The sequence below is a fragment of the Ixodes scapularis genome, unplaced genomic scaffold, assembly GCF_016920785.2.
Source record: "Ixodes scapularis isolate PalLabHiFi unplaced genomic scaffold, ASM1692078v2 PGA_scaffold0__279_contigs__length_252992795, whole genome shotgun sequence".
Taxonomy (NCBI): domain Eukaryota; kingdom Metazoa; phylum Arthropoda; class Arachnida; order Ixodida; family Ixodidae; genus Ixodes; species Ixodes scapularis.
The window spans coordinates 132,481,738-132,509,689 of NW_024609835.1; the positions used below are offsets into that span (position 1 = coordinate 132,481,738).

At 45.4% G+C, this 27,952-nt stretch overlaps 1 protein-coding gene and 1 long non-coding RNA gene across 2 annotated transcripts; one reads left to right on the plus strand and one right to left on the minus strand.

Moving 5' to 3' along the window:
• Positions 1-9,932: 9,932 nt before the first annotated feature.
• Positions 9,933-15,293, plus strand: LOC121833234. The gene is made up of 3 exons (XR_006076577.1): positions 9,933-10,016; positions 10,724-10,840; positions 14,750-15,293. It is a non-coding gene; the product is annotated as an uncharacterized LOC121833234 (long non-coding RNA).
• Positions 15,294-17,579: 2,286 nt separating this feature from the next.
• LOC115319895 lies at positions 17,580-19,433 on the minus strand. The gene is made up of 4 exons (XM_042293055.1): positions 19,372-19,433; positions 18,531-18,777; positions 18,093-18,267; positions 17,580-17,600 (listed from the first exon to the last, which is right to left on the minus strand). Exons 1-4 carry the CDS (start codon positions 19,400-19,402, stop codon positions 17,580-17,582), a joined length of 474 nt encoding a protein of 157 aa, XP_042148989.1. The 5' UTR covers positions 19,403-19,433.
• Between the last annotated feature and the right edge of the window lie 8,519 nt (positions 19,434-27,952).

Genomic DNA, 27,952 nt, shown 5'->3' on the forward strand with positions numbered 1-27,952 from the left:
AACTTCGAATACTACCTAAGACTGTGCACATGCGACGACTGCTATTTACGCGCCTCGTGCATATCACTACCCACCAAATACATTCACTTGTATCGCCTCAGTTAAAATTGAAAAAAAAAAAAAAAATAGCGTGATCGTTTGCCTTGGCAGTGCATTTCTCATTTCGCCCATTTATCAGCGAGGCCCTCTTCATCCTTACTCTGTTTCGAGATATTGTTTTGACGTCCTCACGCGCAAGGTGCGCCCTTGAGTACACCCGCGGGCGTGCCTTACTGCATGAGTTACATATGAGGAGAGAGAGATCTTTCAGCAAAGCCTTAAAAAGACAGTAACAATTTTTTTCATTGTCAATAAAAAAAAATTATTAATCACAAATGACAAATCATATACAAAAATGAAGACAATAAAATATATATTGTTACAAGGCAAAATATTGCACATTCGGAAGAGGTCGGTGTGAAAAAATGGATGGAGTTATAAATGGGCTTGAGTTTCCTGAGTTCAGCCTTTGCCAATATCACTGGCTCAAACTGATCGTTTGTGAAGTGAACCTGAAAAATAAATGCAGCATAGCATATTTTTAGTTGCCACTTGTGAAGCATCAATCGCGGAAATATGTTGCTCAACAAAAGTGCGAGTTGCTCGATCGTTGATGACTCTTCTTTCACTGACGCAATATGCCCCTGGTAACACTGAAACCCTCTTTATTTTAGTGGCACTTCAGTCTCTCACGAAATGTTCTTAAAGGGGCGGTGCAAGAATTTGCGGACTTTGGCGAATTAATTGCGGGAATCGATCCCGGCCACATATAAAACGAAGGACCGAAAACTATCTTTCCTGCTTGCCCTAGTTTTCATTAAAAAAAATAAAAGAAATTGGTATCTCTGGCACCCCTCAACTCAACATTGAGGCGGCACCAGCTTCGCCTGTGACGTCATTCGGAGTGGCGTTGGTTTCCGGTTGGGTTCTTCTGGCTTCCGTTTCCCCAGCGTTCGCCGGCTCGCCAGGCTCGCCGCTCTCCCGCTCTCCCGCTGATTCCCGACCAACATGGCGGCATGGGCGGACGGCCTGAGCGACGTCGAGCGCAAGATGGTTGCGTATAGTAAGTCAGTTGGACTTGTGCGGCGGGCAGTCGACGCGGCGGGCAGTCGAAGTCGAAGTGGAGGTCGAGACACCAGGAACAGTAACGATAAAATGATACTACGGACCACGACCAACGCACTCCGTCGAGCGAGGGAAAGACAAAACGTCCGGGTTGCTCGTGTAGCCGCAGTAGGCGCCTCGGGCGTCGACGGATGATGGCGACGGCAGGTTTTGTTGACTTGCGGTAGATGGCGCCACAAATAATTCATACCCTTTTAGCAGCAATATTAGGCTTTTGAAGCGTTTCTGCATGCCTAAACAACAAGATTTTTTAAACTTAACCTTAAATCAAGCTTACAATTGCCTAACACTATCACTTACAAAAACCACTCCGAATGACGCCGCAGGTTGGGAAAAAAATCGTTTTTTATTTTGCGATTACGCAGCGAAATAGAGGTATTTTGGGGTATGGTGGCACTTTTTCTCTTACTTATGCCGAAGTAAACAATATAAAAATACAAGCTGCACATTCGTTCAGTGTTAAAATCATTGCACCGCCCCTTTAATTCGGCCGACTCAGTGTAAGCGAGCGAGTCAGCTTTCATAATCAAATACGCGGGAAAAGACGTGCCAAAGTTCTTCGTGCCGGTAATTTTGTTCCGTGTTTATCTCGTCTCAAGCTCTTATTAGTCGATCTTCATCGGCGAGACCGAAAGAGACAGTTAATACGATTCAGAGTTTTACAATGACTTACCTGGCAAAGTCTCCCTCCGGAGGCAGTCGAAACCAGGACCAACTTAAATAAGGGGGAGACCTGTCTACTAAGCGGAGGCTCAGCGCCGGCTCAGTAGTACGCGCATTCCTCACGAACGCTCGTGGTGGCGCTCGGAGCCCCCCTACCTTCCCTCCCGGATCCAGTCCGGGACGCCTTGGGAAACACCGAAGCGAGGTGGCTACGCCGCTGGAATCTGTGTGTTACGATACGAAAACTTAAGTGTCGACTCGAACTGCGGGTAAATGGTGCACTGTTGCGTGCCGCTGTGTACCTCGCACAACAAAAATGGCGAATGATTTCTATTTCAAAAATTTCTATCACCAAGTATCCGCAGAATGGATTAAAAGAATCTCAAGAGCGGGTAAGTGTCGACTTTTTTTTTCCATCTCAATCATTCGGAAAAATGAAAATAATAGCGTCATATTGTATTAGAAGAAAAAAAAAGGCATTCAGGACATGTTTCAATGTTTTTGTTTGTTTTTTCGTTCTTTTCTTTTAAATGTGAAAAAAAAACTCCCAATGGCGCCCAAGTGATAGCGGGGGCACTGTCCTATGCTCTCAGAATTTTACAGCAGATGACGATGAGAAAAATGTAAATTAAAAAAAAAAAAAAGAAAAACAGAGCGGTGCCAACGATGTTCCGTGTTCGAGATTTATCCTATCGACAAACAGTGCAATTCAAAGCAGACTTGAAAACACCCGGCGACGCCCGCACCACCATCGCAAAAACAAAAAAAAAGTATGCTTTTTTTTTGCGTGCAATTTGCAATTTATTTTTTAGGATAATTGTAACAGTTATACATGGCGACGCAAGATTTTTGTCTGCTACGGACGACGAGCCCGGTGAAAGAAGGAATACTGCCTCAGAGGCTCCGAGGTGGGGTCGATGGACCTGTCGATATTTTCGCTTGAAAACAGATTCTTCGAGTGCGTGGACAACTGGAAGAGAACGGTACCGTCGTTCAGCGTATTTCTAACGTCCGAGACGCGCGAAGCCTTAGCAATCAGAACGTTGTCTACTGTATTGTGTACACGCAATCTGTTGGACCAAGGAGTCAAGTACGTTTTAACGTCCAAGTTCTCTTCACACAGAGAAGAGTCGCCCTTCTCTGAGGTGGGGCTGAACGGATGCCCCTAAGGCGCCTTCTCCTCTCTGCACAAAATTATTATCATCATCATCATCATTTTTTATTATCCTTGTAGTTTCTTACGGGCATTCCACAAAGGAGCGGCATAGTTCGATATCGGTGCGCTGCTGCAAAAGCCAGGACTGCAGTCTACTGCTCCGCCACGAAATATGAAGAATATTTTGCAACCCTTGTTAAAGGAACTTCAGACGTTCCCAGGTAAGGAACCATTTTATTGTTTATAACAAATTAAAACTAGTAAAAAACGCAAAACAAAAATTTTGGTACGTTTTCTAGCTCCAGGACTGCAAACCAGCGCGGAGGCACACATCGGAGGTTTCCTCGTGAGGGCGGCTGAAGACAACATTGTCAGCGACAGGTGCTTGCACCAGCTCAAGTACCCTCTACACAACAGCACAACCGTTACGATAGCATACAACCTGGACCGTGGGGTACCGCGCAACCCCAGCCCCCGCTTCGTCAACTTTCTGATTACGTTTGAGAGCGCAGCCAATTCTGCCCAGACGGGGTTATTTGCACCGAGGAAGCCACCCCTGACGTTTACTAGAAGGGTTCTGCCGGCAATTGCGAGCAACCTGCTATTTGCCTGTGGAGTCAACGACTGACAAGACCACAGAACCGGCCCTGGCTGCAGTAGTCGTCAGGAAGTTCACGAGGCCTTTTCTGACGATCATTGCATCAAACATGATGGAGTAGCACCATGCAAAGTAGGTCATAAAAGGAAAAACCGACTTCCCGAATTGAGTTGAAGGTGTAGGACTTCTATGAAAAAGCACGCATAAAATTTGTTTTGTAATTAGTGAAAAAAGCTATATATATATTTTTTTAATTATTACTGTGTGAATCCAATAAAATAAAATATTTGCGCACATAAGCTGCACAAGTGCTAAATAATTTCACGCTTTGATAGACGCCTGTAAGACAAAATTACCGGTTTCAGTATCGCACCGTGAATCGCGCAGCCTTCCCAGTTCAAATCGATGGGGGGGCTTTGCGCGCCGCCTCGTAGCCGCAACGCCAACTAGAGCTCCAGTAGCTCTCCCATAGGCTCCTTGCACATGACGTCATTTCCGATACCCTCCAGAGAAGAGGGGGAGAAGGAGCTCCCCTCTTATCAGGACCCTCCTTTGTGCCTTCCGGATTTGCACAGGCGTCGCTATTCTCCTCCCAGAAGATTATAGAAGATTAACCCGTCACTCAAAATTCTTACAAAAGCAGCTTCCCTCTCCTCCTTTTACTTGGTGTGCAAATGTGTGCGATGTGACGTCAATGCAAGGAGCCTATAGGAGGGGCGCGCGATAGACAGGTCTCCCCCTATTCAAGTTGGTCCTGGTCGAAACCTTTCCGGCCGATCCGGTTGAGCCATTCGAGTGTTTTTGTACATCGTTCAGTCACTCCCGCCGCGGCTAGGGTGCCTTCATGTGCACTTCGCATAGAGTGATGCCAACTGCCTGTTTCCCTTTCCCCCACCGCCATTTTGTTCCTCATTGTTTCCCCGTGCGCTCCCCTGCGCCGGAAAGCGTCCTTTCTGTCCATCGGTCCTCCCATCCGAGGGGGGAAATGCTAATCCTCCCTCCGTGGGTTCCACAACACTGCTCCGAACTTGTGAGATAAGGTGCTTGTTTCCGGGTGGGTTATAAGCCCCACGGATTATCGCCGAGACCAAAATGGCTGCTGGTTTGTCGGCGAGTGGTATTAAAAAGGGCGGCACCACCCTAGCAAAGCGCACATGAAGGCTCCCTAGCCGCGGCTATCCGCTAGCCGCTACGACCTCCGCTCTATGTGGCGTAGCGGAACCACCACGTTCGCAACCCTCTATGGACTACTGCGTTACGAGAGCTAACGCAACGCCACTAGCGGCTCTTTCGGACACTAGGCTCGTGTAAAACAGTATTCTAAAGGACTTCTTCGCAACAATTTTATTAACGTCGTTTTCTGAATAGAATATTTTGTTCTTTATTGAATAACGTGCTAATCGTTGCTTCTTTTGTTAGTAAAGGGCCAAACTGTCGAAGCTAAACCGATATGAATCAAGCGCCAAAGCCACCGAGAAAAATCTCCATAAAAAAATGACAATTACCGTGGCTCTTCTGTTGTCTTGTTCACCGAAAATGAAACGCCATGGAAATCCCTCATATCCTCCTGCTTGCTCGCTTCCCTCGTCAGTTTTGTCCTCACGACAAAGCGGCCGAGCAGGAGGCCGCCACCTTCGCTCGCAACACCACAAACTGCAAAGGTTTTCTTCTTTTTTTTTTCTGTGGACGTACTTAGCATGTTTGCCAAGGAGATTAGAAGGGGAGGAGGGGGAGGGGGCATGACGTAAGCCGTGTAGCCTCCACAAGCCATGCTCATTTTCCTCCTTACCCTCCTCACTTATCGGGCCAACGTGACTACAGCACGTGACCTTCGCGTTGTTGATGGTTGCGGGTAACAGGGAGCGCGGTGCTGGAGGATTTTATTTATCAGTCATCACAACTAGAATCTCTGGCCCGCGCCCAGCCGACCGATTCTACGACTGCTGCGCTTCGTTATGTACCCTCAACTGTAAAGTAAATGCATTCTTTTTTCTACAAAGCGTTACCATCCTGAAAACGATAGTATTCAACCTAGAACACCAGCGCTGTAACGATTGCCTGTTGGTGTGTTTTGGGTAATGTACAGCGCATCTGAGGGGAGTATTCTTTTTGACCTCCTGGCCACTAGTTACTACAGTGGCCAAAGCAAGAATAAATTATACACACACATGATTGCGTAACTTTGTCGACCCGACAGGTTAGACCAGAGCGGTACACAGAAAATATATATATACATTTTTTTTTTTTTTTTGGGGTGGGGGGGGGGTTGGGAAATGGTGGCCATCTTGAATGGCCGTTTTTTATATTTACTTAAAAAAACAGAAGCATATGATCGGCCTATAATTAAAGCGAAGCTGAAGAGTTTTTTCGAAAAAAATGAGTTCATGGTTCATTATGACATGTTTTGGCCTGCTGAGTCTAAATATACTCAACCATTTGACCCAAAATAACCCCTAAACGCACCCACCTTTACCCAGGGGGGTAAAGGTGGGTGAGGAGGAGTGGCAAATCCCGTGCGCCGACATCCTGGGTCCCGAGTGAACGAACGCAAAAGAGAGCGACAGAACACGAGAGAAAGAAAGCAACGTTGCCATGGTAACGCGAAGAGTGAAAACTCTCAGCAATATAAACAGTAATAATTTAACGTTGTAAACTAAATTATGAGCTATTCTAACGCTTATAAAAAGCAATAAACTCATTACGCTGCATTAACTTCCCTTCTGTCGAAATCTCGGAAATCTGGTGGTTGCGCAGTTTCGTATTCCTCAACCGCGCCCAGCCGCGCCCCACCGGCGAAGCCGGGTATATGGTTTAGTTTAGCGTTAACGCGAGGCCGTACATCTGCGCGCTTTTCAAAAAGAAAGCTTCGAAAGGAACGTGAATATCTTTCCACCGGTAAGTTCGTGAATTGTTGAAGTTCACGAAACTGCTCTGATGATGTAACCGTGTTTGGGACCCCGAGGGTCTGCCTGCGTGATCCGCCGCTTGCGGCAGCCAGAATGTATGGGAAAATGGCGGACCTTTTCCTCTAGAGTTAGTATGTATGATCTCTATGCCTTTAGCCCCCTGCACGAAACGCGAGACTGCGGGAAAAGCCATGCAAAACCGGATAGACGATTGATGCAGTATACGTTGTGTTGGGCGGCCGCTAGCGCTACCAAGCTTACGCATGCTCAATTACGGTTCTCAGTTTAGTTTGTTTCGAAAGGCCACCAAAATGGTCCTTTGGAGCAAGCATGGCGCAGATTACCCATATTTTGGCAAAATGTAGCAGGATGTAGCAGGGTTAGCTCCTTGGCGCAGTTTGGCGCAATTGGCGCAGCAATCACATCACTGGTATCCTTAAACATTTTCCGCCCACAGCAAAACGGAGGTCTGGATCCGCCACACAAAGTTTGAATTATTGGGAGGATCGAGACATCAGAGGCCGAATTCAGAAAGCAAACTTACGATAAAAACTTGCGTATGACAAAACCCGAGAAGAAATCCTTATTAACAAAACAAGATTGTCGCAACTTTTGTGTGACTTACAACGAAATATTACGTTATCCAAAGTGTCTTACAAACGTTTTAAGGCAAACATGGCCGCACATCACTTGGCTATTTCGCCGCGACCAGCAATGAATATAGAAGCGTGGGCAAGAGGCATGTGTTTTACGCACTGTTCACATCCATCCCTACTTGAAGCAGCCTAAGGACAATGCTAAACTACACACGGAGGATTCAGCCGACGAGTCTGCCGAGCTGTCCATCCTGCCCGTTAGAGCTAACGAGGTGCAGGACTGCGATCAACGGCGAGATGCGCCAATGAATCAACGAAAGAAAATGCCACACAAATCTTCAGTGCACCCAAAAAGATCCTTCACCTATGAATGGCGTGAACCTGATTTGGTGATTACTAGCGCCCTCTCATACTTCAGTAGTGATTTTCAGAGTGGTGAGCAGCTGTGCGACTCTACCACACTAAAAGGCACATTCCTGACTGGATGTGCCTTTTTAACGCGAAAGCATTATATGTCCACGGAGCGGAAAATCCGAGTTGTACCAAAAGTTAACAGAGGAATAAAAGAAAGAATAAAATGTGCTTCCATGGCTGAGATTTGAACCCAGTGCTGCTCTGTGAGAGCCGGGCATGCCAGCTGCTCTGCTATCTCAGCCGCTTCGGAATGCGAGATTACTTTCCCCTCAAAAAGAAGCTTGTCCCATTAAAGCAAAAGACGGCATGTCTTTACCCGCTCTTCGTCCCTGTTTATCCGAGGCTGTTTTTTCATCATGTTTAACGGCATCGGCGTTGATGTGCCCGAAAGATGGTCATAAAAATATGTCCTCGGTTCGATGACATCACACTCCACGCGACGACATGACGTACCATGATGTGTGACGCCGCATGATGTAATGTAAAACAAATATTAGAGGGGCACTTAGGTATCCTTACGTGAATTGAATGCGAAAGCATTGCCATTCCTAACAATAGAGAGGAAAAAGAAGGAAGTGTCGTTAGGAATGAAAATGCTTTCGCTTTCAATCCACAAAGGGATACCTAAGTGCCCCTCTAATATTTTGTGTGGAGTAGAGCTCAAATAAACGCCGTAGGGTGCAGTATATCCATGATTCAGTTGCTGCTAGTCGCGAGGCTTAATCTTTTGCACCAACAATACCATAGTTTTTCCTCGGTTGCGACGAAGCGCCACTGCGCTACGAACTTGCTAGAAATTTCTGCATATGCGACCGCTTTCTTCTGGAAACCTATGGTGACCTGCCACTCACTTTTGGCCAAAGAACAGTGAAAATACCAGATGTGAAAACAGCCATAACAAGCATTAAAGAAATCAAGATGGGGGTCATAGCATTAGCTTCCTAACGTGGCGAGACTAGCACAGGATTTCTGTTACTCGCAGTTTATAAGACAGGAGTCGACTTTTTCCGGTCTGATCTTGAAAACAAAGTTTGGTTCGGTTAATTTTGTAGCAGAAGGCCCGTGCTTTCCTATTTGTAGGGTCATTTTCTCGGTTCAAAATATGACACCGAGTCCTTCCCATAAAAATGCATGGGTGCCCGCTAGGACTCTTCGAAATGATTAAATTAACTGAGGTCATGCTATACTCTGTTGCCACTCTAGAATAGCAAAGCCCCTCCCACAAAGCCCTTCACTCTGTTTAATAAGCACACACTAGAGAGAAGGAAAACCAAGAGGACACCGCCAATCATGGCGAGCAAAGGGAATTGTGGGAGGGGCTTGTGCTATTCTATAGTTGCAACGGACTATAACAAAAGTTTACAGTACCATGAAAACAAAAATACCAAGTATGCACAGAAATTTGCAGGAAGTGTAGCAGGGAAAGAATAGAAAGAACTGCAGCTGCAATATTTACCCTTTAAATTTCCCTCGACAGCAGAGCAGAGACGACATGCTGGTCGTCAGAGCCTGGAGGGCCACCCCCTTGTACTGGGAGCACATGTAGTCTGAAAGAAACAACAAACAAAAAATTAAATGCATGGACAATCCGCACATGCTGTTATTTCGCTTCATTGGCCGCTTCAGAGAAAGCAAGCATGCACACCGTTGTCCAACCATGTCAACTGCTAGCCGAATCTTCCTGCCGCCAGGATTAAGATATTGCTTGCGCTATAAAAAAAACACAAAAAAAAACAGTTACACACTACCCAGCTGGCACGCTGAAAGTTCAAACATTGAAGAAACTAACTCATAAAACTTCAATGCACGATCTACACCTCGTGGACAATACACAAAAGTATGTTCAGTGTAAACCTTGGTGCACTGCAAGGCTGCTTTACCTCAGCCAGTTTGGAACATCTGCAGTTTCATTCTTTTCAAGATATTATGCCTGAAAATTTGTGACAAATTAACTGGGTTAAAATTTTTTAATCGACACCCGGCCCAAATTGTTAGGAAGTATTGGGCAGGAGATCGAACTATAGGGGGCGCTCGTGATCTTCGCCATCGACATCATCATCAAAATAAACATTGCGCTGTGGGGACAACAAGCCCGCCATCGCGTTGAGTGTTGTGTGTGTACTGCGTGATCGCCACGATTACTTCCCGCAATGGTCCGTTATTGTTCCGTGCCACAATGCACGACGTACGCTTTCGAACAAGGTGTCAGTTTTCACCATTATCCGCGCGACAAAAAGCTGAGGGCACGCTGGGTGTGGAAGTTAAAAATGGGGAAGAAGTTGACGGCCCATGCCATGGTGTGCAGTCGGCATTTCTCGGCCGATGCTTTTAAAGTGAAAAGAGCCGACGTAAAAGGTATGTGTTCGAAGACAAGGCTAGAAATGATTCCCGTTTTAAAATCGCTTTGCATTTTGTCATAGACTGGAAGAACAGGTATCTGAAGCCATCATCCGTTCCGTCGGAGAACCTTCCAAAAGGCTCACACGATCGTGTGGTGAAGACCCGGAAGCCGCCTAAAGGTACGCTGTTGTCAAATGAAGGGCACGATTATTACCGCAACGTGTGCTGTTGATATCTTCATATGCCAGTGGTCGTCCTGACATGTTCGTGATTATTGAAGCGTGACTAAGTGCGTCCTCATTCGATATTTTGATCACAGTGCGCGGAGCCAGCCTCGTACGCCAGACGTAGCTTACGGCGGTCGTGTACGTCTAATGTCACATAAAATGACCGAGCCAATGATCGTAGTGTCTAGAGTACCGTCCGAGAGCGTCCAAGTGCCGTCCGACAGCCCTCTACCCACACGATCACGTGCCGTCGGAAAGTCTTGTATAAATCGTGTTCTCAAAACGAGTTTTCCGAAGTGGGCGGTGGCGTAGTGGTAAGATGCCCGTCTCATAAATAAGCGGTCCCGGGTTCGATCCTCCGTGGGGACGTACTTTTTTGCTTTTGTTTTTTCGAACATCTTATTTTGCCGACGTATTTGGCGATATTTGTATTTATTTTTTTTTACAATTAATATTGGAAAAAAACCGAATGTTGTCGCCGAAATTTCGCTGAACGAAATGGTATGGGACTCTGTGATGGGGCACTCTCTTCATACTTAGCAGATGATACTATATGTTTATGGTTGCTGTGATAACAAACTTATGCTTAATGTGCATGCCTAATGCTCTAGTCATTATGGGCAGTGGTCAAGAAAAGGCTAAGTGAGAATTTATTTCAGGTGACAGAGAGAACCCATCCCTCGATGAGTACAGCCCCAGCACTCTCAGCCAGGTTGACCATGAAAGCTGCAACGGAGCACGCCTGAGGGCCGAGCACGTCATTGTTCAAGAAGACTGTGAGTACAGTCGAGAGAAGTGTGCACATAAACAAACTAAACAACTTATTAAAAGCATGTGTAGTTTCTTGTGACATGGCATGCCACATCAAAAATAGTTGTTTCCTCCTATTGCAGTGCTTAGATGATGCAACAGTAACAAATAAATAACCACTGGAATAACATTTTTGTTAAAAAAGCTTGTAAAATATTGTAATCGCTTACACAAGTGATTACAGTCATGGAATACCAGTTTGTAAAGGTAACGGCAGGTAGCTCCACCGTATCATGATGTCGCAGAAATGCCTGGGCCTGCATCTGTTGAGGTCTAGCATCACGCAAGTCAATTTGAACAATGGCTAGGCTGCTTATAGAAAGGCGACACGATTTATTAAAATTCAAACGGGGCGTGGTAGAGGGTACAAAAAGGATAGGACATTTATTTTCCGCAGTTATGTGGATATTTAGCATTCCTCATTCTATGGAGTCACGTGTACCAGTGGCATCTAGCTAGTCATAGTACCAAGGAAATGCTGGTACTTATGGCGATTATGTTTAACGTAATTGCTATCGTTTAGGCCAACAATATGGTGCAGTGGCACTTTACAATTGCAGAATCAATTTTAAACTGGTTTTGCAATTCAAATCAAGCGTAGGATTGTTTTGTGGGCCATTTGCATTTCTCAGCACTTTTATTGCATTACATGGTAGGCTTGTTTGATTTAACCAGCACGTCTTTGTCCCTGTTCTTTTGGCAGCGCCAAAAGAACAGGGACAAAGAGTAGAATAACGACGACACAGGGCACACTCTCAACTGAATTTATTAGGAAAAAACACAAACTTAAATACCAACGGGAGCACACCATCAGACACCAAACGTCACGTTAGTCCCCACCCAGACCATGTTTCTTCTGCACTGCTGGAGGCTGGTACACATAAACTGAACGAGCTCAGTGTTGCTTCAGTCTTGATATTTGCAGAAAGTCAAGGCAATGCAGGACTGGTTCAGCCCTTTTTAATTTATTTCGGCGTTCCATCTTCAGCAAACGTTTTATTGCACTGGCCATTCAACAAAAAGCTTTGACAGCAATGTAACTACAATGTGATCCTTAAACATTGTTGAAACAAAAGAACTAAAAACAAATATTGGATGACATGCATGTCGCAGCTCAGTTCGAGACCGTTCTGTGCGTTTTCTTATTTTTGTTCCTATGCGTTTCTACAGTGTTGAAGAGCTAGTCTTAGCCTTTCGTGTTATTTTATGTGAAGCTCGTTTAAACCGTATTCACTCATTCCAGTGAGTGAGCACTGTATATAAATCATTACTGCAACTGCTGTATGGAGTGTGTTCGAGATAATCCCTTCATTCATGTGGATAACCATTTGCACGCATATGAAACACATTCAACGTTTTGCTGATTTACTCGCAACACATTCAGGTGACGATGGTGTCTCCTCCTGTGGAGCTGACAGTGAGGCAACAGTGAGCTGTGGGGATGACAGCGAAGCAACTCTGACCTGTGAGGATGACAGCGAAGCAACACTGACCGGTGATGATCAGAATGAAGCGACAATGTCCAGTGAAGAGTGGAGCGAAGCAGCGGAGTCGTGCGAGGAGCTCAGCGACAGTGACTACGATGCAGAGTGTAGGTTTTGAATTTACACTGATATAATGTAGTTGTTCCATCCTTCAAGTTTATTTTGATATCTGACTGCCTTAAAACATGTAACTTGTTTCATTTGTTTGTACTTAAAAGCAAGTTTAAGTTGAGCGATAACATTTGTCACATTGTGCCTTTTATGAAGTACATTCAGACAAAATTATTGTTCATGCCGGCAAAGCAAACTTTCTTTTACACTTGCCATTGTGCAAAATTCAGTCTAAAATCGTTAAAATAAATCTGGTTACGACAGTCATTTGATCTGGTTACGACAGACATTTGAAATTTGGTAACTTTTACTGTCCGTGCCATTGATTCACTTTCGTATCTCCACACTACATATACTTTTACGACAAACTGCAATTTTGATAACTATCAAGGTCTCTTATAACTAGTTTAGACTGCACTTCTGTTCAAACTTCGGCTTTGATGCAAGAATGGGCGACATAGCTTGTCTTTCGTCAGTAAAGATTCGACTATGCGTTTACCAGCAATTCCACTGGTAATCAAAATGCACCATTTTGAATCTCATTGCATCTCACAACAGTGTGTGATATTGAACCAAAGTGTCCCAAAACCAGTGACTAAGAGTTATGTCATACTTTTTGCCACTTTCTGTTAGGCGAGGCTACCAAGCATAGGTTTGGCTGCAACAAAACGGACACCTCGCTTCTGTGCCAAGGGCCTCTATCAATATAATTTATTTATTTGAATACGCAGACATATTTTCTTGGCATTGCTTTTTTTTTTTTCTTGGAGTTGAACCTGACCTCTAAGAACAAGCAACAAAATGCACCATTTTGAATCTCATTGCATCTCACAACAGTGTGTGATATTGAACCAAAGTGTCCCAAAACCAGTGACTAAGAGTTATGTCATACTTTTTGCCACTTTCTGTTAGGCGAGGCTACCAAGCATAGGTTTGGCTGCAACAAAACGGACACCTCGCTTCTGTGCCAAGGGCCTCTATCAATATAATTTATTTATTTGAATACGCAGACATATTTTCTTGGCATTGCTTTTTTTTTTTTCTTGGAGTTGAACCTGACCTCTAAGAACAAGCAACAAAATGCACCATTTTGAATCTCATTGCATCTCACAACAGTGTGTGATATTGAACCAAAGTGTCCCAAAACCAGTGACTAAGAGTTATGTCATACTTTTTGCCACTTTCTGTTAGGCGAGGCTACCAAGCATAGGTTTGGCTGCAACAAAACGGACACCTCGCTTCTGTGCCAAGGGCCTCTATCAATATAATTTATTTATTTGAATACGCAGACATATTTTCTTGGCATTGCTTTTTTTTTTCTTGGAGTTGAACTTGACCTCTAAGAACAAGCAACAAAATGCACCATTTTGAATCTCATTGCATCTCACAACAGTGTGTGATATTGAACCAAAGTGTCCCAAAACCAGTGACTAAGAGTTATGTCATACTTTTTGCCACTTTCTGTTAGGCGAGGCTACCAAGCATAGGTTTGGCTGCAACAAAACGGACACCTCGCTTCTGTGCCAAGGGCCTCTATCAATATAATTTATTTATTTGAATACGCAGACATATTTTCTTGGCATTGCTTTTTTTTTTCTTGGAGTTGAACCTGACCTCTAAGAACAAGCAAAATTTCCTAGCCCATCAAGCAAACCGAAATGCACTGCCGCACCCGCTGTTTCTCCGAGCAACGAGGCGAGAGATTCAGATACCCCCCTCCACATCGGAGCCTAACGCGGGAAGAGGCCGTGATCTGGCGCCAACTCCAATCCCACACCTACAGACACCTCGCCCTCCTCCACAAGTTTTATCCCACTATGTACCCTGCTAGCTGCCCACATTGCTCAGGGTACCCCTCCTTATACCACGTCACGTGGGCCTGCCAATCCCACCCATCCCTTCCCCCCATCTCCTCCCCTTCCCCGGAGACTTGGGAAGCTGCGTTGCTCAGCTCGCACCCGGACGACCAGCGTAGTCTGGTTGAGCGGGCCAAGGCAGCAGCGGCCAGCACTGGAGCCCTGGACTAGGGGCCCCACCCACCTTCGGATATTTCCATATTATAATAAAAGTTTGCATCATCATCATCTCCGAGCACACCGGTGCTATGCGCTGAAGCTTGACCCAGGAACACTGTTGATAAATGTGCTCTCCATTCCATCCTATATCATCAGTTTTCAGTATGTTTTGTGATCAAATGTGTACTTTCACAACCGTCACGAGTCGAGATGGCCAGGTTTGTGGTTTCCATGCTAACATCATATTTGCTCTCATTTTATTTAGGGACCGAGAAGTCGCTGCTTACCACAGGATCACCCTTCCAAGTAGATTCGTGCATTCAAGTGGACACCCTACTGAAGCAGAAGCAAGGGCCCCGAATTTCGTTGTCGATGGTAAAGTCCGACAAAGAGCTTGTCATTCTTTCTGGTGTTGGTTCACTACAGTTGATGAAAAACATTGTAACGGAATTCGATAATGTGAGAAAGCAGATGACTTTGAAGGCTCGTTTTCTGTGTTCGGGTGACCTTGTTTTGATGGTTATGGTGAAGCTCTACCACAACGTCTCTATTAGCTTCTTGGCTTTTTTGTTTGGTGTTCACAGAACAACTGCATCCGAAAACCTGAAAACGGCAATCTGTATCCTGAGTCACGTGCTTGGTGCTGCCGTCTTCATTCCATCCGACGAGTCAATCGAGGAAAACCTTACAGTGTATTTTAGAAAATTTCCTCACACTAAGATCATCCTTGACTGTACAGAGATAGCCATACAGAGGCCAGCTGACCTGACATCACGAATAATCACTTACAGCCACTACAAGAAGACATACACCGCAAAAGTGCTGATTGGGTGTGCCCCAACTGGCATGATAACCTTTGTAAGCAACGCTTATGGAGGAAGAACTTCCGACTGCTTCATCACAAAGGAATCGAAAGTTCTCGAAAAGTGCTCCCCACTTGAGCAAGTCATGGTGGACAAGGGGTTCTTAATTGACAAGCTGTGCGATGATGCCAGAGTAGAACTTGTTCGACCACCTTTCCTGAGGAACAAACAACGAATGTCGCGCACAGATGCAGTGCTGAATCAAGACATAGCCCGTGCAAGGGTACACGTTGAACGTGCTATTCAACGCTTGAAAGTGTTCAGAATACTCCAGCAGCGCTTTCCAACGCACCTGATGCCCCTCTTTGACGATGTAATGAAAGTGGTGGCAGGAATTGTGAACCTTTCGCCTCCAATTTTTGCCCATGACAAGTTTTTGTAATTTTAAAAGAAATAAGGGGATGTAAACACTCAATAGCACCCTTGTTTGTCATAAACAAATAAAGAGATAACACTAACTAAATCCGTAAATAAGGAAGCCCTTTTTTTCACAACCAACTCGGTTCCTTCGTCAGTGGTGGACTGCGGCTATGGCCGGCGAGGAGCATAATTTTTTTGTTCTCTTGAACCACCGTACCAGAAGAAAACAAAAAATGCTGCTCCTCGACGACCACAACCGCAGTCTAACCCTGGCGAAGGAACCGAGTTTGTTCCGAAATGTAGGGTTTTCCTATTTACGGATTTGGTTAGTGTTATCGCTTTATTTATTGTAGCACCCCAATCAGAGACTTCTCTCAAAATGTTCACTTTCAATGTCATGCCATGTCTAGCTAATGAAAGAACATACTAAAAGCTGCAAGTCCCATTGTTTCTCCTGTTGTCATGTACCTATTTGTTTTATTAAACTACCTGTTACACTTGCGAAAATGACCATGTGTGAGGTGTTCTTGCTTAATGCCTCAAAAGTGAACACAAAAACACGGCCTTTATCATACCACTCCTTTCAGGGCACGGAACAAGTACTCCAAGTAAATGAAGCGGACCGCCTCGACACATTCATCGAAATATTTCTGGCTGAACTTAATGTTTACCAGTCTCCAGACCGTATCCGACTCATAGACGAAGTAGTCACAGCTGTCGGTACCCGTGACTCCCATACCGATCTGTGTCTGGGTGTAATTGCATGATTTGGGGTCCTTTCCATTTTTAAGAAAGGAGTTGCTCAATACATTTGGGCATTTCACCTCTAATAGATTTCTTCTGCCTGGGCAGCACTGGCATTTATACGTGACTATGCCGTCAGGGGAACATCCTAGGAAGGGCATCTCCTCCCATACCATGAAACCCATGTTGTCAATCCTGGCGCAGTGACCATCCTTAGTTAGTACATTAAGGTACTTCAACTTGGCTTTCCCTTCGTTCTCCTGACCCCTCTTCATGGAGGCAGATTGATAAGTGTTCAGCCTGAGCACTAGATCGAGCAGACCGCCCACATTGTGTGGTCTAGGATGTATCGCCGGTTTTTTTACAGACGCCACCCATGTGCGGAATGAGTGGCAGATTGATGCCGTGGCCATGCCCTTCCTGTACAGCATCCACTCGGGCTCTGCAGATTGTGCTTTTGTTCTGCGCTCAATTTCTGCAATGACGTCCTTGGTTAGTACTTGCTTCAGCACTGTCAGGACGTTCTGGAGCTCTTCTTCTGGCATTCGCCGCAGTACTTCCAGCAGGTTAGGTGGACGAGATGCCACCACAGAAGAGCATGATGCTCCACTCGCCTGTCCTGAAATGCAGTATACACTTTTATTTGTGCCAAGCCATTTATTCAAGGACATTATCTAGTTCTTGGCAGATTCTTTTCAACAATCTGGATGTCCTAGTTCTATCCGCCTGAATGGTTTCCAGGAATATGGGTAAAACATATCAGGAAAGTGCACTAAATGCATGACCCGATGCAAACCAACACATGTTGCGCTCACATTATGAGATGTCAACAGGCTTTACATCAGGTGTGTACCCAGGTTTAGTTTTATGTGGAAAAGCTCTGTAATGATGCAGCATCGTTTGGCACTGCACCATGGTTATGTCATGCCATTGCAAAATTCCACGAGGTTGAAGGAATAAAGGTTGCCCTCATGAATTCGACAAGTAAACCATATCTTACCTGCGTGTGGCCGTTTCCGCTCGTGGATTGCAATCGAGCACACATATGGGAGGTCTTTCTTCAGTCGCCCAAGAATATTGGGTTCCACAGGGGGCAGTGCAGGGCGTTGAAACTGAAATTATTTAAATTCAGATCTGCAGGTCACGACACTACAAGGGAAAAAGGTTGTTTACGTACACAAACTGCAAGAGGCTCTTATGTACCACAACTATGCCTCAACCACAAGACTTGAGGCAGTGATTAAAGTAACCGGAACCGACAACATTTTTGGAACAAAAGAGCGTAATGTATCCTTTTTGCAACTAGTCCATGGGACATTAAAAGTTGGTCACTATTTGCATTAAAATATTGACTAGTGATCTGTATTTGCCATTCAGCCCACATTATTTTACCGTGATATGAGAAGCCAAAATTCGACGTGCTCCTGGTTGTTGACAAGTAAATTAATGCTCGATTAAGTCAGACACCGCAGCTTATGACAACGACCACTCAACACTTTCACAACAAGTGGTCCTTGGATCAACAAAACTAGCGATAAAAATGCCACAGATGACATACTTGGAAACTGGGCTTTGCGCCGAGATGACAGAGGAAGATTGGTGAGTCTTTTTGTTCACAATGTCATGAGAGCTGGAGCTTACCTTTGGACAGAAAGGAACCTTTGTCAGCGTCGTTGGGGCATACTTGACTTTCACAAGCTCTTTGGCGTGCTGACCCCACGCCTGTGGTAAATCAGTACTTGAGAGCTGCGGTAGTTCACGCATCCGGTTTGCCTTAAGCAGCACAGCTACACAATGCTTGCACCGGCTTGAGTTCCTGGGAGCAACACCAAAGTAAACAGCCAATTGTTCAATCCCAGGTTTAAATTTCAGTAACAGGCACACCGTATGACAACCCAAAAGCCACCCATCATCAATAAGACACCACTGAAATGTGGTGAACCTGAATTAGAGAGGACTCCCTCCCTTCCTCCCTCCCTCCCTCCCCTCCCCCTCCCCCCCCCCCCCAAAGCAAACTGAAAACAAAAGAATTCTTCTAATCTAGTTTAAGCAAATAATCAGTAACAAATGACCACTTACCCTGCCACGCATGAACAGGAAATGCTTAGGATCTCTCCGTGATTAAGATCCAAATTCACGGTGTGTGGCTCGCCGTGGAGCGCTGACGATTGCAGCACGTAGCCTACGACGCGAAGGACACCCAAAGCTGGCCCGGGCGCGACGCTGCATTCTATTACGTGCTCGCAATTTAGAACATCTTCGCCTTCAATGAGACACCTCTTACTGTCTCCCACATACTCCAGGATCGTTGCAAGGGAGATGGGTACTGAAAAGCAATAAATAATGCATACCTTACTTCGAGCATCTAATAGGACGTCAAAACAACGGGGCTTGTACATAGTAGGTGCAACACTGCTAGCAATGGTTTCCTCCCTTTTCGCTGGGAAGCTTTGCCCACATTTGATGCGATAGACCGTTCGTGTGTTTCGCAAGCACCAAGAGGCATGCTCCGAGTTGAGCTACTCTTCACTGGCGCTACACACTCCCCTTGTATGTAAGTGAGATTCGAAGTAAACAGTCCAAATAAAGTGACGACGGACAGGCGTGCGACCCGCCCCGCGCTGCGCGTGTACGTGCAAATCTACCAAGCTCTTTGGTGCTTCGGCAGTTCTGCAGAATGTCTTTTACATCATGCAATAAGTGCAAGCGAAGCCAAAGTTTGAAGCGCGAACACCTAGCGATTAACGACGCGCGCAGCGCACGGGCGGCCACGCCGGCAGTCGCAATCGAAGCTCCGGGCGTTACTCCGAGCGTTGCTCCTAGCTAGCCCCGCGGGCTCTTCTTTCAGCTACAACACACGCATTTATGATAAGACAGAGAATAATATGTACGTTCTAGTAAAAAGATACCGATGACATACCTTTCACGAGGCGAATATCGCCTTCGTCCATGGCTGTAATCCTTTGAAAATGGCTGAGGCGGGTTTTTGTTGTACCCATCGCTTCAGTTCCCCACTTGGCCGCTAACGGCGTGACGGTCGGCCCCCCTCCCCAATACTAGTGGGATAATTTCTAACTTACCATAATTATTTTTGGCATCCTGAAGGTGTCGCTTCAGGGTCCAGTTTTCATATTGGATCCACCTCACCCTCACAGCTGCAACCACACTGAAATGTTTGAAAAGTTTCAGGCAGGGTAATAAACGTCTGCAGTTTCTCTCGAACACCGCTGTCACACCTTTTGTCTTTTTTGTCATTTTGTTCTGTTTAAGGGTGGTTTGGGGGAGGGTCAATTGCGATTCTCGCACATGTTTACCTGAGCGCCAAAGGCATGAGCTCGGATGAGACTATACTCCCTTTCATACTTAGGGTGCAACGCTGTCAAAGCTACTGGCGCGAGCGTGGGGCTTGATCTCGTTGATCATTTGCACGCCTTCTCGCGCAAGCAAAACCGTAGATAAAGCCACGCACCCGCGCCAGTAGCTTTGACAGCGTTGCACGCTACGTATGAAACAGAGTGTAACGCCGGCCGAACTTCAAACCAATGGGAAGAGGAAGACAAGAAGAAGGAAGTGGGACTTGGAGCGTTTCAGGTTGACCAACCACGAACCTGTGACAACCGCATAGGTCATTCAACACACGTCCCATACCACTTAAGCACTGTGTCAAACTGCATTTTGAAGTCAGTCCCAGTTCCAACGGTGTATGAATAAAGGCATCCATTTCGTGGCATGCCTTGAAATGAATCGAAGTGACGCAAGCTGGGAACACACTGCTGCTGCTTCATTTGGGAATAACTGCGGCCCTCGGCTTTATCACATCACAATTGCAAAATGAAAGAGAAAAAAAAAAAGGCAAAAGGAACAACTGCTTTATCAATCTAACCGACAAATGCAAACCCAGTTCAGTTCTAGAAAGCCAGGGGACCGAAGTTTGTCCTAACAGTACAATCCAGTCCACTTCCATAACTTCAAAACAAAAGATGGATATCCTCTTCAACCATTTTGACTGTAAAAGGAATAATTGGCTCTGCATGAAGCGAATTCCAAGGAAGTCTAACTTCTGAAATGTAATGAAGTATTATCAATGTAATCAATTTATAGTTCAATGACATCAGTACACTGCTAAACCAATAAGACATTTTCTAAAGCAACGGAGTGAAAGTAGCATTAGGAATTCAATACATGCTCTATTGACATAAGCTACAATTTCTTAGACCATACACAGAATGAGTGGCAACTTTTCATTACGCTACACATAGAACCAAACATTAGGATAAATAAAGCAAACCCAACTACTTAAATAAAGAAAAAAAATCTAGCTTAACGAGAAAACGTGTGCCGAGAAAATAGGGAGTTTTAAAATATCGGGCGCTACTTTACCGCGCGTCACGGACGGTAAAATAGCGAGGATTGCGGCGAAGAGTTTTAGAATAGCGTTTCTCTGCCGGGGACCCCCCAAAACGCAAGCATCTCGCGCTTAAAACGCCACCAAGATGTCGCGACAGCTTTTATTTGGAATTTAGAACGTTTAATCTTGAAAATTAAAGAAGCTTTTTGTCCAGAGTAACATTTTTATAGTTGTTTTATACTCAATGCCGCATGTTTTGTTTTTGTCACTGCCAAGCTGCTCTGTTGTACCAGAGCATTGAAGGACTCTGGTTGTACTTACGAAGCCCAGACGATCCACTACCCAGGCATGCTTAGTTGTCTGCCACGATCGTAAGTACACGCGCCTCGATAGCTTTGCGCCTCGATAGCTCTGAGCTGTGAATCCAGCGATCCGTGGCGTTTTGAAAACGCTTCGACCATACCGACCGCGGGCGCCGAGTGCGACTCACGCAGTTCCCGAGCGGGCGACGGCGTCGAAGACGCGATCAACGGAGATGTCGTGGGCGCCGCCTTTTGCGGTACCCACGCCATTATCGAGAAATAACGGGCCCTAAAGCTCGAGTCCGAAGCTTGTTTTGGGTCTCCGCATGCACAGCAGCCACGAGATTACTCTAAAACTCCATAATGTTCACTTCTCGTTCAACGCGTGCAATGCAAACAAAGAAGTATGCTTACCAACTGCGTTGAGTTGCTCGTTCTGTCGCGTCGTCGGTCTTCCGCGCTCTTCTTGAACATAATCATCACAAGAGAAACTTCACAGATAGATAAACTTGATTAAATTAGCACATTTCCATGTCTAAAGGCCATTTCCATTCCGCGACACACCCAACGGTCGCAAAACTGGCGAAACCATGGCGGAAAAAGAAAAAAACAAAGAACTGGTGTCGCTACCGATGGGGCGTCGAAGACGCGATCCTTAAATTATGAAACCGAAACCAGTAAAAGTTACAATACTGAAACCGAAACTGACCAAATCGCGGTAGAGGGGCGCTGTAAATAGGTCTGTTCACATGATGCATCGTGTTGGCGAATTTTGTGGCGCAAAACTAGGTTTCGCGGAAACAGATTCCCCGTCTGAACTCAACCGAAAAAGTGGCGCGCCTCCGAAAAAAGTGGCGCGTGTTTCTCACTTCTGCAGCAATTTTTCGCTGAAACCTCACCGACGCCCGTCAATCACCCGAAGGAGAAACGCGGACGCTGCCAATAGCCGCTCGACTTCGCTATGACGTCTGACCTTCGAGGAGGCGCGAGCTTTTGGAGGAGTCTGATTTTTGGCCGATCCCGTATCCGAGCTTTGCCGAAAGAAAACAAACAAACATGGCGAGCGACAAGCCCCCCTATGCGACAAGCGAAGAAGCGTTGCGTACGAGCGACGAGTCTTGGTCCTACTCGGCTGCAGGTGTGTGAACGGCGCCTACAGTACGGATTGGGGGCGCGGTGCAGATTCGTCAACAGTCGCGGCGGGTGCAAGCACCGTATATAAACATGATGACTGGGGATAACGTTTTTTATTAGCGGTGTAAAAATGCCTAAAATGCTTCGAGATCATCTCGCTGTTTTTCCCGGGTTTGGCAGAACTATACACTCCGTTGGATGGATGGATGGATGAATACGGCTGAGCCCTTTGGATCGGGCGGTAGCTTACGCCACCTAGCCATTTTGTTTTACCATTTAAGCTTAGAATATTTAAATGTGAAATCTATATTCACTCCGCAGTGCAAAGAAAGTGAGGCTATGAAACCCCCTTGCCATCAGTGAATAAGAAAATACCTAGTTTTCTCTCGATTTCTGCCACCATTCACTTAATCTTTGCTTGGTAATCTCTACAGTCTTGAAATCCACTCTCCCTTCGCTGTCTCTAAAACCCAATGACTTTATTAAATCTATGTTGTCTTCGGTAGGCATAGGGTGAAGCCCTTTACAGTAGAGTATCAAGTGCTCAGCCGTCTCGTCCTCCTCTCCACAAGCAATGCACACTGTATCCATTTCCTGGTACTTCACTCTGTATGTTCTGGTTCGCAGAACACCCGTTCTTGCCTCAAACAGCAATGAGCTTCCCCTAGAATTGTCATAAATGCTTTCTTTGGCAATAACTCTTTTGTTTAATCTATAGCTTTCCAGAGCAGTCTTTGTCTGCATTCCCTCTAGCCACCGATCCCTTTCTGTGGCCTTAACTTTCTTCTTAACTGAGACTTGCTCTTCCGTATCTTCGCTATAGCCCAAAAACTTTCCTCTTAATTTCCTAGTGCGCTGTCTCCACTTTGTGTCTACACTCCTCATGTATAAATAGCTGAAAACCTTTCGTGCCCATTGCTCCCCATCCATTAGCCTCAACCTATCCTCAAATTCTACCTTGCTCACCGCTTCCCTGCTCTCAAATGATGCCCATCCCATGTCTCCTTGTACTCCCTGGTTTGGCGTTTTGCAATGCGCCCCCAAAGCCAGTCTACCTACTCCGCGCTGTTTTATTTCTAGTTTCGCATGCACTTCGGATTTCATGCATAGCACTGCGTTTCCAAAAGTCAAGCCAGGCACCATGACCCCTTTCCAAATCTCTCTCACCACCTCATACCTGTTGTAATTCCAAAGTGCTCTATTTTTCATTACAGCTGCATTTCTGTTGCCCTTACCTATTATATACTTTTCATGGTCTCTGAGATATTCTGCACCATCACATATCCATACTCCTAGATACTTGTATTTACTAGCTCTCTCAACTGTAATATTCTGTATCTTCAGCCTCTCAACTTCATCCTCGTTAAAAATCATGACTGCCGATTTTTCGCTACTGAATTCTAAACCTAATTCCTCTCCTTCCCTACCACAGATGCTCATTAATTCCTGCAACTCTGTCCTGTTGTTAGCCATTAGTACAATATCATCCGCATACATCAATCCCGGTAAGGATTGCTGAATTTTTTGGCCTAGCTTACTGTAAGAAAGGTTGAACCCAAGCCCACTCTTCTCTAGTCTATCCTCCAATCCTCTCAGATACAACATAAACAGCAAAGGCGATAACGGGCACCCCTGCCTAAGGCCTCGTCTTATCTCTATTTTCCCTGTCGCCTTTCCTTCCCATGTTATAATCACCTTGTTATCTTTGTAAATGTTCCTTAATAGTGCTGTTAGTCCTTCATCTAGGTTTAAGTTCTCCATTATGTCCCACAGGTTTCTTTGGTTCACATTGTCATAGGCACCCTTGATATCCAGAAATGCCAGCCAGAGCTGTCTGTTTTCTTTTTGCGCTATTTCTATACACTGTGTTAGAGAAAATAAGTTGTCCTCCAACCTTCTTTGTTTTCGAAACCCGTTCTGTAACTCGCCCAGTATGCCCTCGCAATCTACCCATTCCTCCAGTCTGTTCTTTATAATCTGCATTACCAACCTGTAAATAACCGGTGTCACGGTTATAGGACGATAATTTCTAATATCAGACTTATCTCCCTTTCCCTTATATATCATACTCATCCTACTAAGCCTCCATTCATCTGGAATATTTCCTTTTGTTATCATGGTACTCACTACCTCCCTTAGTTTTGCCTTAGATTTAGGACCCAAATTCTTCACCAGCTTGATAGGGATACCATCTGTGCCTGTCGACGTGCCACTAGGGACTCTTCGTTCCGCCTTTTCCCATTCTCTTTGTCCTAAATCCGCGATGTCACAAACTGGACTGCTACTTCCTTCGGTTCTCCTATCTTCCACATGTACCCGTTCCCGAAATTTCTCCTCCATCACTGCTCCTATATATTGTATCGCATCATCTCCCTCTAATTGATCTCCCTGATGCGAGAGTGCGACGCGACCGGCGCGCCGCCGCGCGGCCGTTGCCGAAGGTAGGCAGTGAGAGCCCCACCGAAACGAAACCGCGCCGCGTACGTTGGTACGGATTGAAGTCGGAGCGTTGCGGTTGCGCTGGGTTGACAGCATGAACTGCTGTGTCGTTAAGTGCTCCAATAGTAATGCGTCGTATCTCGTGGGGACGAAGTTTCACAGTTTTTCACCTCGACGACGTTTTGTGGGACCGCGACCGCGATGGACCCATGCCGTACGAAGCGAGAAATTTGGTCTCCCGATCATGTCTGCCACTATGTCGGCACTGCTGACATATTCTACACTGCCGCTTTGCGCTCTGCGTTTGTCTTCGTACCAGTAACGCCAACATATCTCAGCTCGAACTGAAATGCCATTCCATACTCGTGGGTATGTGGTGCGAATTTCGTTGAAGGAATGCCCTCGAAAGAAGTTTCGTCCCCATCGTACGTGTCGATGATATTTCCGGACCAGTATGGCACGCAGTCTGTACTTCATGAGAAAAGATTCGAACGGTACAAAAAGTGGCAAATATGAATCTAAAGAAAACTACAATGAAACTTGGAATCTCTGGACAATCGATGTTTGACAATGCAAGTTTATGTGATGTGCTTTCTCTTTTGATCAGCCTCCTTTTGGATGCGGAAACGCTGACACCCCGAGTCTTGAAGACAACAATTTTTTTTTCTCGGCTTTAGAGCCACCTATCGCAAAGTTGTACGAACTGGAAGTACCGTTCACTGGTCCCTTCCTACCTGTAAAGTGTGCACCTTCCGGCCATGATGAGTGGTATTCTCTTGGCAGCATTTGACGGTCAAAAACGGTTCCCATTTAGTTACGCCGGCCAAAAATATTTCCACCTGGTTAAACTATGCCATCTCTTTTAGGTATAATAAGTGTTTTGCCAAGTTACGGCTGTCCAAGTACCTGTGTGCCGAAAATCAGCACCTCGCACAACCAGATTACCACATAACAGCTCACCGCAAAAGCCTTTGACGGCCAAACCGTGTGTTGGCCGGCAACTTGGTTTTCTCGGTTTGGAAGCCACCTTCCGTAAAGTTGTTTCAAGTGGAAGTACAGTGCACTAGTCCCTTCCTATCTGGAAAGTCTCCATCTCCCACGACAAGCGGTATTCTCTTGACAGCCTTTTCACAGTCAAAACCGTTTCCCATTCAGTTACGCCGCCCAAACTAAATTTCCACCTGGTTTCCCTATGCCACCTATTTTTGCTATTATAACTGTTGTGTCAAGTTACGGTCATGTCCAAGAACCTGCGTGTCTAAATCTGCACTTCGCACAGCCCGGTTATAACACAACATTTGGGTCCATTATGGGATATTCCTGACAGCTTCATTCCTTTATTCGTTCGAACCATAACTTTCACACTTGCTGTGTTAATAAAACTTGGCCCACTTAGTGCACGAATTTAGTGAACATCTCACTCGCCTCCAAATATCATCGACCCACCAACTTTACAGCGACGAGCGAAACAAATTTCCCACTGAGAGCAATTATGGTGGCGCCCATCTTGCTTTTCGGAAAAGTGCCCAAACCACTTTTTCGACCGCAACTAGAGAAATTATCCCTATTGACGATTCAAACTTAATATATAAGAAGCGGAGAACAGCTAAATGCCCTTCTTAAATCTGCCCCAGCACTCATGCAACGTCATCCTCAACTTATCGGCTTAAAAAGCAAAAGTTCCGCCCGTGCGCGCTTCCGCCGCCACAGCTTCGCACGCGAAAAGGCGCCGCAGGCTGCTGAGCGCGCCTCGCTGTCGAACGCCAGCTCCTCCGCTAGCGGCGCTACGCGTGTTTTTCAAAGCGCCCCCTATAGTTCCCGCACGGAGTGTATAGTCGGATGCAACCGAAGAACAATCTTTTAGCTCCACCCACAAGCGCATTGCGCCCATCTGAAATGCCTCCGCCGTCGAGAAAGTAGTTCGCTAGCAACGTTGCTTTTTCTTCCTCCAGGAAACGTGTCTTAAACTACTACAATATTTATTTAATTCATTCAGGACATTTAAATAAGTTAGAATACGTTTTTGTCAACGAAATAGCTGTTTAGTAAAGAAAGAAAGTCATGTCCAATGTACCGTCTTCCCAATACATTTTCTGTCCAAGATACTGTCTAACATACCGTCTAACATACCTCTCAGCAGTGTTAAGCCTCGCGCCCGCTTCGAAATTTTCGTTGGCGATAGCGTCGCTGGATTCTCACGTTGTCGCGCAAAAACTGCTGCAAACGCAAGCCGATACCATTAAGATTTCGTGGCGTAACCTCGGGCACGTAAAACACGGTGCAAAAAAGCAGAATAATTGTCACGAGAAACTAGCGTCGCGTTGCTAAGGCCAGCAGCCATGTTGAGATTTTTTTTTTTTTCAAAAGGATCCCGATTGGTCCACGGAATCGTGACGTCATGAAAACGATTTGCTGGCGTTTCTCGGCGTAGGATTACATCTTCCTCTGAGAGGCATTTCCGTTTTTTTCTTAGCTTGCAACCGACTATAGTAAACCCGTTGAGCTGAATCTGACGAAATTCATTGAGTAGCATTAATAAAACAGGCTGTCTCTTCACACTGTGCGTACTTCATATCATTTTGATGCGAGACGCTTAATATTCCCGGTGCAGACAAGGTTTGGCGAAATTCTCGTGAGTCAATACGTCACAGGTTTCGCGCGTCAAACTCCACGTGTGAACAGGCCGATTTCGCGAAATCTTGGTTTCGCTAAACTGTGGCGCGTTGAAGACATACATCGTTTGAATAAGCCTTTAAAAGTAAAAGAGGTTGAATACAGTTATTATTTTAAGCACAGGAAATAAATCTGTATATCAGAACTAGCACCGACGCGCTATTTGGTTCGGGTGCAATGCAGTAGGGAGTGGATTTATTGATTTTTTTTTTTGATAACACTCATTTCAATGTGTAATGAGTAAACACAAAGGAATCGCTATTGATTGGGTAACGATAAACCTCACTTGAATTTGTAATGAGTAAACTCAAAAGAATTGATATTGATTGGGTAACGATAAACCTCACTTGAATTTGTAATGAGTAAACTCAAAAGAATAGATGTGGAGTGGGTAATGATAAAACTCATTTAACGATGAGTTTCTTATGAGTTTCATTTGACTCTATAAAAACACATTAGAAGCTCAATTGAAACTCATTGTTCATTTCTGTGAGGGAGGCTCGGGCGTTTTTTCTCATATTTAAAACCGCTTCAGCTTCCCTTTAACAATAGCGAGCAACTAAATTTTTCACATGCACCATGGTCTAGACTGATTAAGAGTCTCG

Coding starts and splice junctions, on each gene's coding strand:
- LOC115319895 (XM_042293055.1), bottom strand. CDS start 19,402: ATGGACGAAGGCGATATTCGCCTCGTGAAAG. Junction 18,778..19,371: donor CGATATTCGCCTCGTGAAAG/GTATGTCATCGG, acceptor ATTGCTTTTCAG/TACCCATCTCCCTTGCAACG. Junction 17,601..18,092: donor AGGTTCCTTTCTGTCCAAAG/GTAAGCTCCAGC, acceptor TTTCCCTTGTAG/TGTCGTGACCTGCAGATCTG.